At 39.5% G+C, this 12,849-nt stretch overlaps 1 protein-coding gene across 1 annotated transcript; it reads left to right on the forward strand.

Annotated features, from left to right (window-relative positions):
* LOC139435621 (zinc finger and SCAN domain-containing protein 31-like) lies at nucleotides 1–8,416 on the forward strand. The gene is made up of 2 exons (XM_071206353.1): nucleotides 1–471; nucleotides 5,965–8,416. Exons 1-2 carry the CDS (start codon nucleotides 228–230, stop codon nucleotides 6,930–6,932), a joined length of 1,212 nt encoding a protein of 403 aa, XP_071062454.1. The 5' UTR covers nucleotides 1–227; the 3' UTR covers nucleotides 6,933–8,416.
* Nucleotides 8,417–12,849: the final 4,433 nt, after the last annotated feature.

Genomic DNA, 12,849 nt, shown 5'->3' on the forward strand with positions numbered 1-12,849 from the left:
GAAGAACCTGGATCGAGGTGGCTTCTCGTCGCTACGGTTCTCTCTCTGTGTGTTCCTGAGAAAGTGTGTGTGAGCTCCAGCACTACTGATCCATCATCTGTGTGTTTGGATAAACCTCTGAATGGACTGTGTGCTCTTTTTTCTGGAGCGTTTACCTCGGACGATAGGAGCTAGCTTAGCATGCTAGCTGGAAACACGTTAGCAATACTAGTCAGATTGAGAGTTTGATGGAGAGAGAACCGGTGTGTTTAACGGAGTTTGCAGGAAAATGTGATCTAGTAAACATGAGTAAAGTCCAACTGCTGCTGTCGTTGAAGAAGCAGCAACTCACTGTTGAAGAGATATTTGCTCTGTTTGAAAAAACGATAGCAGAGTACGAGGAGGAGCTGTCTCTTTCCAAAGAGGAGAACAAGAGACTCCAGAAACTACTGGACGCTGTTTTACAGCCTCAGCTTCTGATACACAGAGCAGGTCTGTTCCCTTTACCCTTAATTAACACTTTACACTCTTCAAACACTTTAGACTCTTTATCAGCACTTGCTGCAGGTATTAGATCCTGAAGTAAAAGTACAAACACCACACTGTGAAAATACTCCATTACAAGTTTAAGTACTGCATTCATATCTTATTTAAGGAAAAATAGTATTATTAGACACATGTACTTTATTATAATAATTCAAATGTATTACGGAAGAGCAAACCTACCTACCTTAAATATATTTATAAAAATACATACATTGAATAATATGCCATTTAATGTACTGATTTAAATATTACCCATACATGTAAGCACTAGTTGGTTAAATGTGACATACATTGATACTTTAGTTTTAATGTGCTTCTTTATTCACCTTTTCTTTTTAAATGTGTAAAAGCAAATAAAAACAAACACTTTGGATTAATGCAAATTGTGCGAGAATAATTCATAAAGAAATCAATGAATAAATATGTCTAAAAATGTTACTTGATAAAGAATAAGGGAACTAGTACAAAGGTCATTAAGTAATTAAAACATTTATATAAATTAATGTAAAATCTCATCAATACATTATTGCCAACATGTATCTATAATATATTCTGTATATATGTATTTGTGTGTATATATATATATATATATACATACACAGAATATATATTTTGAGAGAGATATACACTAGTAATAGACGCTGTCAAAAGTTTGGACACATCTTCTCATTCGAAGATTTTTATTTATTTAAATTGGTTCTACTTTGTAGATTTATACTGAATACATCAAAACTATAAAATAACACATATGCTACTGCAGAAGGCTGTGGTAGCCATGCTGATTAAGGGTGCCTTGAATTCTGAATACATCACCAACAGTGACACCAGCAAAGCCCCCCCCCACCATCTCACCTCCTCCTCCATGCTTCACAGTGGGAACCACTCATGCAGAAACCATCCGCTCACCTTCTCTGCGTCTCACAGAGACACGGAGGTTGGAACCAAAAATCTCTAATTTGGACACATCAGACAGTACAGATTTCGGTAACACTTTATATTAAGGTACACAAATTAACCATCAACTAGTTGTTAATTAACATGCATATTAGCAGTATATTGGCTTTTTATTAGTCATTATAAAACACTTATTAATGCCTTATTCTACATGACCATATTCTAATAAGCCATTAGTTGAGAGTTCTTCCTCAATAACCCTCTAATGAGTGCTTATTTATTGCAAGTAAGGAAGTTGTTGTACATGAGTTTTGGGTCTTAATATGCTCTGCTCAATATGGGCCCAATAAGGCAGTAGTACCACAAGAAAAGTAATTTCCCCATAATAACACTTTACAAATATGATCTATTCTTATGTAACAATACATGAACGTATAAGTGTTAGTTGTGTCTAAATAACTCAAAATTAGGTATTTCTATCTAAGAACATGTTCCCTATTTTAAAGTGAAGTCTTGTTCATAACCAATAAGCTAGTAGTTTGACTCTAATTGACCTGAACAGGTTCCCTATTCTAAAGTTGCCTCCTCTTCACACTTTGTAAATACATTATAGCACACAACTACTGAAATTAATCTCAACAGTATATGAACAAAGTAGGCACACGTTGAAATATCTGTTTTTATTAATGAACCACTAAAGAGAGGTTCAGACACATGTACCAAAACATGTCAAGTTTCACCAAGGCTGAGAACACATATGCAGCCTGTACTTTTTTAATAAAAACTGTTTTTTAACAGAGTTTATGTATTTGTGATCATACTGTGGGACCTGCTTGTATGTTCTTACACAGGGGCGAACTGGCCATTGGGAATACCGGGAGTTTTCCCGGTGGGCCGGTGCGTGGGCCGGAGGGCCAAAAAACCCGTAGGATAGAAAAGGGGGAAGTGAGTGACGTCTGACTCGGAGGTCGCGCGGCTGTGGAGAAGAACATGTTGCCCACATTCTGTTACTGAGTTTAGGCTAGTTAGCTAGCAGGTTTATTGTTTTGGGTGCAGTCACTTTTGCCTCCACTTGCTGTTCAAATAAATGTTGAAAGAAAAAGTAAATCTGTTTACAGTTATGTTTCATATGGATGTTGAGAGATGTATCCATAGATTTAGTCCCTAATTTTGCTCTCAAAGTGCACCAGAAATGGCTTTAACTAGGGATGCTCCGATCGATCGGTCACCGATCGAGATCGGTTGATACTCACTCTCTACCGATCGATCGATCGGTGCTCTCTAAACATGCCGATTGCGAGAGCCGATCGCATGACGTAAAATACATGACACTTTTCTCTGTGTGCGGCAAAACAAGCACGCCAGAATGGCTTCACCGGTCTGGCATTATTTTAAGGTGTCCGAAAAAGACAGTAAAATAGCGGTATGCAACGTGTGTGAAGCAGAAATCCTGCAGCTCCGCCCGCCGGACCGGTAAGCGGAGCGAAACACACAAGAGTTAGACCTAACACACTTAGCTATTTTATCTATTTTATCTACCTCTGGAACAAGCTAAACTAGTAGCTGTCGGGTCACTCATTACTTTAGTGTGAGTGAGCTGCATGAGATACTGACAGGCTGTCAGGAGAGAGGGGGAGAGGAAAAGAGAGCGCTTCCGCTAATTTCTCCCGTGTTATTATCCAAAGTGAATGTAAACTTTAATAATGTACATCATTTGAATGTAATAATTAAGTTGATTGTTGTTTGTGGAAGCTCCAGTGAATGAGCCCCATTAACTGATTTTAAACATCACTTTAAATGGAAGATTTAAAGTGATGTTTAAATCTTCCATTTAGGCCCCGCCCACTCGATCGGATCGGCGATCGGTATCGGCCGATACTGATTCTGGCGATTGGCGATCGGCCCCGAAATTGGCGATCGGAGCATCCCTAGATTTAACTTCAACATTTAAAAAAAATCTTCCCGGGGGAGCATGTCCCCGGACCCCCCTAGAGGAGGTGAGGTGAGGTCCACCAGCTGCCCACACCCCATGTTAAATTATCTCACCCACATTGAGAATGCTTCCTACGCCCATGTTTTATTCCATGTGTCAAGTCAGGCAAATTGGGTCCAAATATTATTGCATCAATGATCTGTTAACAGTAAAATCACTAAATATATGCTGCTGTAACTATGTTGCTCTCTACAACTCAAGGGCTCAGATAATGTGATTACTATATGAATAATGGTCCAAAATAACATCAAATGCATAGGGTTTTTTGTCAAGTAACATAGTTTCGTCGCCGGCCGGCCGATACATGCTGTGCATTAAGTGGGCCTGTCTGTCAATTAATCCCCGGGCCACTTTTTCCCCCCAGTCCGCCCCTGTTCTTACCCAATAGGTGTACTGTTCTCTCTATGTGTTGTACTGTCTCAGTGTGAACATACATTAAACAGCCAGCCAAACTCTTTTGAGAGCCAGGGAATGAGCAGCCATGCTCCTTTATTGACTTATTTACAGTCCATTGACATTCAAACAGAGTGAAACTATAACAAAAGAAGTTACGAGTTTAACAAATAGGATCTCTAAGTGTAAACAAGGTAAATATAGCTCATGCTAGCTGTGCAATAAGCATGTAGAGCTATACTGGCTAGTATGGCTAACAATAGCATGTATGCTAACGCACTGGCTAGTATGGCTAACAATAGCATGTATGATAACGCTACCGTGTATGCTAACGCTAGCGCGAATGGTAACGCAAATGCTAGCGCGAATAATAACGCATTTTCTCATTCAGTTGGAGATGAAAAACTTGGGTCGCAGGTTCCTCAACAGGGCATTACAAGACATCTATCAATATGTGTGTGTGTATACCTCCACCATTAATTCTGCACATTTCTTATACTATCTACATACATATTATAAGAGTATAATACATATGTATAATATCAGTTAAAATAAGTGCTTAAACATACAGTAGTTAACATTGCAGGAAAGCAATATATTCAGGGCTGCACATAACTGGTGCGCAGGTGCGCATGCGCACCCCCCGCCAAAAAAGGAGCACCGGATCATTTGAAAAAATACGCATTTAGGTTACATTTTTTTAATCCTTCCGTGACCACGATGGCATCTGCGATCCCTCGCTCTACCCCTCGCTATCGCGTGAAGGGTCTGCTTTTGAAATGGAAAGCGGGCTGGGCTACATAAGGTGAATTGAGCCAACACAAATACACAATAGGTGGGACTAAGAAATATAATATGAAAATATAAAAACAAAGGCATTAATTAGGGCTGCAAAATGTCTCCCATGTTAATGGTGACAGGGCTCGACATTAAGGACTGCCCGATGGCCCGGGGCCATCTAGTATTTAGCTCGGGCAATGAAGCCTCACCTGCTGGTTGCCCGATCGGGCAATCTATTATGCCAGTATCAGCTCGCGGATCCAGTAATGAGTGACCCGACAGTAAAACTAAACATATCTATAACTAGGTAGTTTGAGAGGTGATTAAAATAGCTACGTGTGATATTCTAACCTGAAGTGTGTGTTTTGTCCGCTCACCGCTGCATGTGATCATGCAGTGCTGCGTGTCGACTCGTCAGCAGCAGCTGATCTCTCTCTCCCGTCAGATTAGACTCGCGTTTATGTCCATATCGATCAGATCCAGCTAGTTCTATCTAATGATATGACTACCTGCTTATTAAAAGACACCTAAACAATAAGTGTCGCTATGCAACCGGGTGAGGCCACAAAGTATAGCGCAGCATTATGCCTTTGTTTACATGCCCACCGGAACCCAGAGGCATTACCAACAGATCAACGCACAATCAACCCATACAGGACATCTCTTTCTCCACATTAAGTGTTAGACATTAGAATTGACTATTCTTGTCTGTCACATAAGTGGCGCAACTGAAGCGGTATTGTGCTAAAGGGAAATTATTTTGACCGAAGAGATTTAGATTTGCCGGCTAACGGGAACTCTGACGTCGCCATTTTGTGTGCTTCACGGATGTGCTCGGCTCCTCTCGACTGCTGCTCGGGTCTGCTCGGTCAGCTTCCGGAAGAGGAGGCATTCGTTCGACCAACTTACAGTAGATAACATTACAAACATTTTTAACAGGGGCCATAATAGTATAAATAATGTTTGTTTTGGCAGTTATAACTGAATGTAATGTTTTCTACTTTTTTCATCTGGGATGGCATTTGCCTTCATCAGATGGAAAGTGTCTTGACCAACAACTTAAGTATTTCTTATAGCTATGCAGGGCATGCAAGCAAACACAAACAAGAACAAACAAAGTGAAATGAAGAATACAATTCTAGAGAATGTACCAGACTGTTACTAAGACCTGCAAACATCTAAATGTTCTAGGGGGAGGCCCCCCAAACCCTTCGTGCGTCATTTCGTCCGCGCGCATTTTTCAGGGCAATCTCTATTGGGCTCAGGGCCATCTGTAAATTAGCTTAGATGGCCCACAAAATCCTTAATGTCATGCACTGGGTGATTAGATTTGTAAATGCTAACATTTGTTCTGACTGTGTGTTTCCTGTTTCCTGCAGATGTCCAGCTGCTGCTGGTGGTTAAAGAAGAGCTTATCCCGGACCAGCAGGTGTGGAGCACTAGTCTGGACCAGGAGGACCCAGTGCCCCCCCCACACATTAAGCAGGAACAGGAGGAACTCAGGATCAGTCAAGAGGGAGAGCAGTTTCAGGAGCTGGAGGAGGCTGATATCACCAAGTCCACTTTTACTACTGACCCTATGAAGAGTGAAGATGATAAAGAGAAACCTCAGTCCTCACAACCTCATCAAAGACAAACTGAACACATGGAAACAGAAGCTGATGGAGATGACTGTCAAGGAACAGAACCAGCCAGGAACTCAGATCCAGAGAGCAGTTTACAACCAAAGACTGAGGACGACATTGAAGACTCTTCTGAACCTGACACTGGAGACTCTTCTGAACCTGACACTGAAGACTCTTCTGAACCTGACACTGAAGACAGTGCTGATTGGAAAGAGACCAGAGAACCTGCATCAGGCTCAAACTCACTGAAAAATAGACATGAATCTGTCAGTGATCCACAACGTAGTGCTGAAAATAAACAATTCAGCTGCTCAGTCTGTAAGAAAGCTTTTTCACAGAGGGTACATTTAAGGGCACACATAAGAATCCACACAGGAGAGAAACCATTTAGCTGCTCAGTTTGTACCAAATCTTTTGCACAGAGTGGATGTTTAAAGAAACACATGAGAATCCACACAGGAGAGAAACCCTTTAGCTGCTCAGTTTGTACCAAATCTTTTGTGCAGAGTGGATGTTTAAAGAAACACATGAGAATCCACACAGGAGAGAAACCCTTTAGCTGCTCAGTTTGTACCAAATATTTTGTGCAGAATGGAAGTTTAAAGAAACACATGAGAGTCCATACAGTAGAGAAACCACACTGCTCAGTCTGTGAAAAAACGTTTTCACGGAGTGATCATTTAAAGACACACATGAGAGTCCACACAGGAGAGGAAAAATAGAGCTGCAATGTTTGTGACAAAAGATTTAAATGGCATAATCGTTTTCAAAGACACAAATGTGTTGGTCGTCAGCTGCTTCTGTAACTGTAAAGGAATACATTTGTCTATTTTGTATCCTGATGACTTAATGCCATTACATTTAATATGTTACTCCCTAAGCCTGATTTCACCCACTTGCAACCGATTCGCGAATAATCACAAATGTTCATTTATTTGACCCCATGACTGGACTATTTCTTGTTTAATAATCGCTACATCTCCTCAGTACCAAGTTCCTGTGTCCTGCCTTTCACCTGCTGATCACCCACTGCTCATTTAAGGTGGACTGACCTTTACAAGGGACCAGCTAGTCTTAGTGTCTTAATGCAAACGTTTTGTAAAGTGATGCTAGACCAAAAACGTGCTGTTGGGTTGTGTGCTCTCTGCAGGATGGTGTCTGTACTCAAAGATTGTTTATGAAATGAGAGCTTCACTCTGTTTGTGTTGTCTAAACCAGGGGTTCCCAAAGTGTGGGAAGGTGAGCCTCCCCTCAGAAAACATAATCACAGCGCCCCCTCCTAATTATTATTGTTATTATTATTATTATTGTTGTTGTTGCTATAATGCAGGGGTATTCAATTGCATTTCAAGAGGTCCAGTAAGAGAAAATGTCATAAAATGCTCTGTTTTCGCTACTTTTCTCTTTTTTGATTGGCTGAGCGTCACCTCCTTAAAACATTAAACAATAGCTTTTTTAAACCTCTTTATCTTTATGTTTTAAACATGTTGAGGTTGAGGATGGCAGCTTCCTCATACGTTGCACTCGGGGAGAGAAATAGTTGAGACGGAGATGATGAACTGTTTAGCCCTTGGGCATGATTTATTTTCCTCCGCACTGTGTGCATCCTTTCGCTCAAAACACACAGATCTGGTTAACTCCCCCCATTTAAATGTCCTTATTTATTATTTGTTATAATGTGTTGTTATTTGTTATGTAAACGTCCTTACGTGGCGGGGGTTGGTATTGTTAGACATTGGGATTGCATCTAGCTTGGCAGCAGCAGCTTCTCCCATCAATACCGAAACTATATCTTTAGCAGCAGGAAAGAGTAACGTTTCACCAATGTTGTGAGGTGTAGCTGCCTTAGCTATCCGTAACGCCACTTGGTATGATGCTTCGGTTGCCTTTGTATTCACAGTGCTAAATGTGTCAGACATTTTTCTGTGACTGCAATTCCTTGAGCTTCCGGTCAAAAAACTCCTTTGGCTTGGTCACCAAACATGGGTGTTTCGTCTCAATATGACACCGGAGTTTAAATGGTCTCATACTGTCATTAGCTAGCACCTCGTTGCAGATAACACACTGTGGCAGTGGAGTGTCATCAGGACCGGTCCATGAAAATCCTAGCTTCAAATAATAATTGTCATACTTCCTCCATTTTCTGACAAACGCTGTCTCCTCTCTCACTTTAGGTAACTTCACTAAAAATCTATTCATATTTTGCCGCTCGCATACATTTAGCTGAAGTTAACTAGCTATATTTCACTGTTTCTCTTTAGAGTTTGTATTTTTTTAATATTCAAGCTCTGCTCAACCTCTTAAACCCCACGGACCTGCCGAAGGGGCCGAAATCACAACATCTGCAAGCAAAAGTGTCTGAGGGCTTCTTAAGATGTAATAAACTATGAATGTTTTATGTCCATGTAACAGGAAGAAACTCAGTTAACTGAACTTTTTTTTTTTTTAAACCCACAATGCTAACTGAAAGCCTCTGAATTAGCAACGAGTGAAAAATGCTAACAGATTACTGAACAGAAACTCATTCATAAAACCCTTATTTATCTTTTCTGCACATCCAACCCATCGATTCGCATCGTGAGATGACACAGAATCGTTTGGTCTTCAATGGCATCACAACGATAAAAATGGTGCTGAAGTTAATCCAATGTGTCTGTGTCCCTTTGAAATGATTTCTGATAATCCATAAGCAATAAACCTGCTTTTCCATTTCCAGATGTCAGAGCGAGAGATAGCTTCACCCTCATGCAAAACTACATGCGCCAAGCCCTCACCTTTTTATGTTAACATTGGTGTCTATGTGAAAACTCCGCTTCGATTCTATTGGCTCTAACGGTCAGAAAGAGATGTTAATCACCAAAATCGACCAATGTGTTCCAGAGAAACGGTAAAAACGCTCATTTCCACCTAAATCACCCCAGAGGTGGAGTTTATTTTGCGAAACCTCTCTAAAAAGGTCAAATGTCACTTGTTTTGCATCAATCTTGATACAGGGTACTTATTATATGTTTTACTTTGGATTCCTAAAGCGTTTAGTCTACTAACCCATCATCCAAGGGTAGTTTTCACTATAAGTAAAAAATAATATTTGGACGGACACTATAATTTTGCTTTTTACTATTTTCAATCTGAATTTTCTTTAAAATAAAAAGCATATATATTGATTCTGACTTTTCTACATCCAACTCACAGGTTTATCATTACTTTGAGAAAAAAGATTACTAATTTTCCCCTTTTAGAAGTGTAGTTATGGTCATTTGTTTTAGAAATGTCATTTTCGAGCATGAGACCTGAAAAACAGGCTTGGGGTCCAACAGGTTAAGATATTAGAACTTCCTATCTCAACATGTATCATTGTATGCCAATTAAAAAAACGTACATTTTTGCTGCCAATTATTGAGATTTGTTTCACAGCTTTATCTTAAATATTTAGACTTTTTTCTTTACATATAGATTACATAGGATGCACAGCACGATCCACTCTGCTGGATTCTGCCCAAATCTGCTCAAAATGCATGCAAACATCTCGCTTTATACATACTGCTGCAGTTGTATTGTTCTGGATTCATAGTGAAGTGTATTAGATGTTATACACTCTTATTGTTATGTATTTAATATGTGAAATATCCATAAAGTCAGAAAATAAAAGAGACTTACCTCTTCTACACCACACCCCCGATACTGGGGGGGAAACGTGTCATCTGCAGGAAACAGCATCTGAGGGCATCTTAATATTCAATAAACTATGAATGTTTTATATCCATGTAACGGGAAGAAACTCAGCGAACTGATCTTTTTTTTAATTAAATTTTTTTTAAAGCCACAAAGCTAGCGCTGGGCCTATGAATTAGCCACGAGCGAAAAAATGCTAAAGGCGTTTTGCACAGAAACTCACTCATAACAACCTTATTACTTATCGTAGCTGCACGTCCAACCCTTCGATCTATTCGTGAGATGACACAGAATCGATCGGTACATACATTATCACTCTATGATAAGAACTCGGAGATATTAACAAGAACAGACATCAATACATGTGGCGCTAGGTAGCTAAAACCGGCAACATGGCCTACCTTGGTCGTTGTCTGGTTAAAAGTGGTCTTCAATGGCATTCAAACGATAAAAACATTGCGGAAGTTAATCCATAGGTTAATCCAGTGGTTTTCAAACTGTGGGTCGCGGAGGTAGCCTACTGCAGGGGGGGCGCGGGAAGATTTTTTTGTTTTATTATTTTCTCCTTTTAGCTTTGTGAAGCACCTTGAGATGACGTTGTTTTTAAAGTGTGCTATATAAATCGAATGTATTATTATTATTCAATTGTAAACAAACACTGCTCGAAAATATCTCATTGGTCAGAGAGCTGTGGGCATAATGCTGCCTTTTGCAACATCCTACTTGTGTGAGATAGGCTTTTCTGCTGTTGCTGCCATCAAAACGTGAGGCGTGTGGCGCAGTGGGTAGAGCCTTGGTGTTCGGATCAGGGGGTCACAGGTTCAAACCCCACTGCAGTCAGCATGTCGTTGTGTCCCTGAGACACTTCACCCCAAATTGCTCTTGTGAGGATTGCCCACAGTATTGAGTATGTAAGTCGCTTTGCATAAAAGCGTCTAACAAGTGACATGTAATGTAATGAATATGAAAACGAAATACATATCAAAGCTGAACATTGAGAATTAACTGAGAGTGGCAGTCTCAAAACAACAGCCCCGGTTTGAGAAGATCTGCAAGGGAAAGCAAGCACACACAAGTAATTGATAAGCTATGTGTGGAATGGTGAAGTGATCGTTTGCAACCTGCAGTATAAATAGTAGTTAATTAATATGTTTTCCTTAAATAAATTTGAATTTAAAAATCTACTACTCAGGGAAGAAGGCCAACCAGTTTTAATCAGGCCAAATTAATTCACAGTATCTATTATTACAAGCACTTTTGTATGTGTAATCCATAATAAAATATAAAATTATAGTTGGATCTTTGTATCTACTTATTATTAGCAGAGAAAATGTAATGTTTTTACAACAATATACAATTAATCCTACCAATATAGATGGGAACCGGGTTGGGGGGGGGTCCCGAAAATATTTCCAATTACCCAAGGGGGGCCTGACTGAAAAAGTTTGGGAACCACTGGGTTAATCCAATGTGTCTATGATTTCTGATCATCCATAAACAATAAATCCTGCTTTTCCATTTCCAGATGTCAGAGCGAGAGATAGCTTCACTCTCATGGAAAATTACATGCGCAAAGCCCCCACCTTTTTGGTAACGTTGGTGTGATCTGAAAACTCCCCTTCGATTCTATTGGCTCTAACGGTCATAAAGACCGTTAGATTCCTAAAGCTTTTAGTCTACCATCCCATCATTCAAGGGTGGTTTTTACTATAAGTAATTTTTTTGTTTGGACGGACACAATAATTGACATTTTTTTACTGTGTGAAATCTGAATTTACTTTAAAATAAAAACATCTATATTGATTCTGACACTTCTACATCCAACTCACAGATGTAACTTTGCTTTGCTTTTTTTTCTAAATGTAACCCTTTTAGAAGGGAATATATGGTCATTTGTTCTGGGAATGTCATTTTCGAGCCTGAGACCTGAAAAGCAGGCTCGGGGCTTAAACATTGGAGTACTTCTTCAAGACAGGGTTGTCAGAACAAACCTGAAGCTAATAAAAGCAACAGGTCAGACCTCCACTGCCACCTATTGGTTTTATTCCGGACAAGCAATTTCATGTTAAAAAGTCCATAAGAATTACAGTTCAACACAGATGCATGGTATTTCTGCTGACAAAGTGCTGACAGCCATGACACTGAAAGTATGACAAAAACATTCTCCATATGCGATATACATAATTAAATATACAGTATGACTTTAGATTGCTAATATTGCTGCATCAAGCAGGTTGTAACGGTTGTAGATAAACACAGTTTTGATACACTTTACGATGTTTAGAGTGTCTTGTATATATTGTATACTTATACTTGTTGTTCTTAAACAGTTACTCCACTCGTTTAATTTTTACATCAAGTTTTTAAATCTGAAAAGTGACTAAAGCTGTTAAATAAATGTAGCAAAATTACATTATTTCTCTTTTAAATGTTGTGAAGTACACGCATAAATATGTAGGCTACTAAATTACAATACTTGAGTAATTGTACATATTTGCATATGTTCTAACACAGCAAATATATAATCCTCGCTCATAACTCAATGAACTATGAATGATTAGCCTGATTGTGGTCTTCAGACTTCTGAGTTGGGTGGTCTTCTAGCGCCACCCGGTGATACATTCTTATTTTTGCTTTTGATACAAAAGTAAATTCAGTGTGACTCTTCCTCACTTTTATGGTAGCTTGACATTTTAAGAACAGTCGCGGTGGAGTCAGGCTGGAGACTGACCCAATGAGAAAAACAAAAGAACATAAAACAACCTGCCTACATATACACAATCAACAGGCACATTGTATATGTTTGGCACGGTGGCACCCCTGGAATGTGTTTCCACATTAAAGTGATATGTATTATCATTGAGTGTTATGCATTCATTTTTGTACATTTGTTTATTTTAATTTCACTAACGGGATTGAGAAATGCATTTAGTAGTGAGGCGGAACGTTTGTGTTCGCTACAATGCG

The sequence above is a fragment of the Pseudochaenichthys georgianus genome, chromosome 17 (assembly GCF_902827115.2).
Source record: "Pseudochaenichthys georgianus chromosome 17, fPseGeo1.2, whole genome shotgun sequence".
NCBI lineage: Eukaryota > Metazoa > Chordata > Actinopteri > Perciformes > Channichthyidae > Pseudochaenichthys > Pseudochaenichthys georgianus.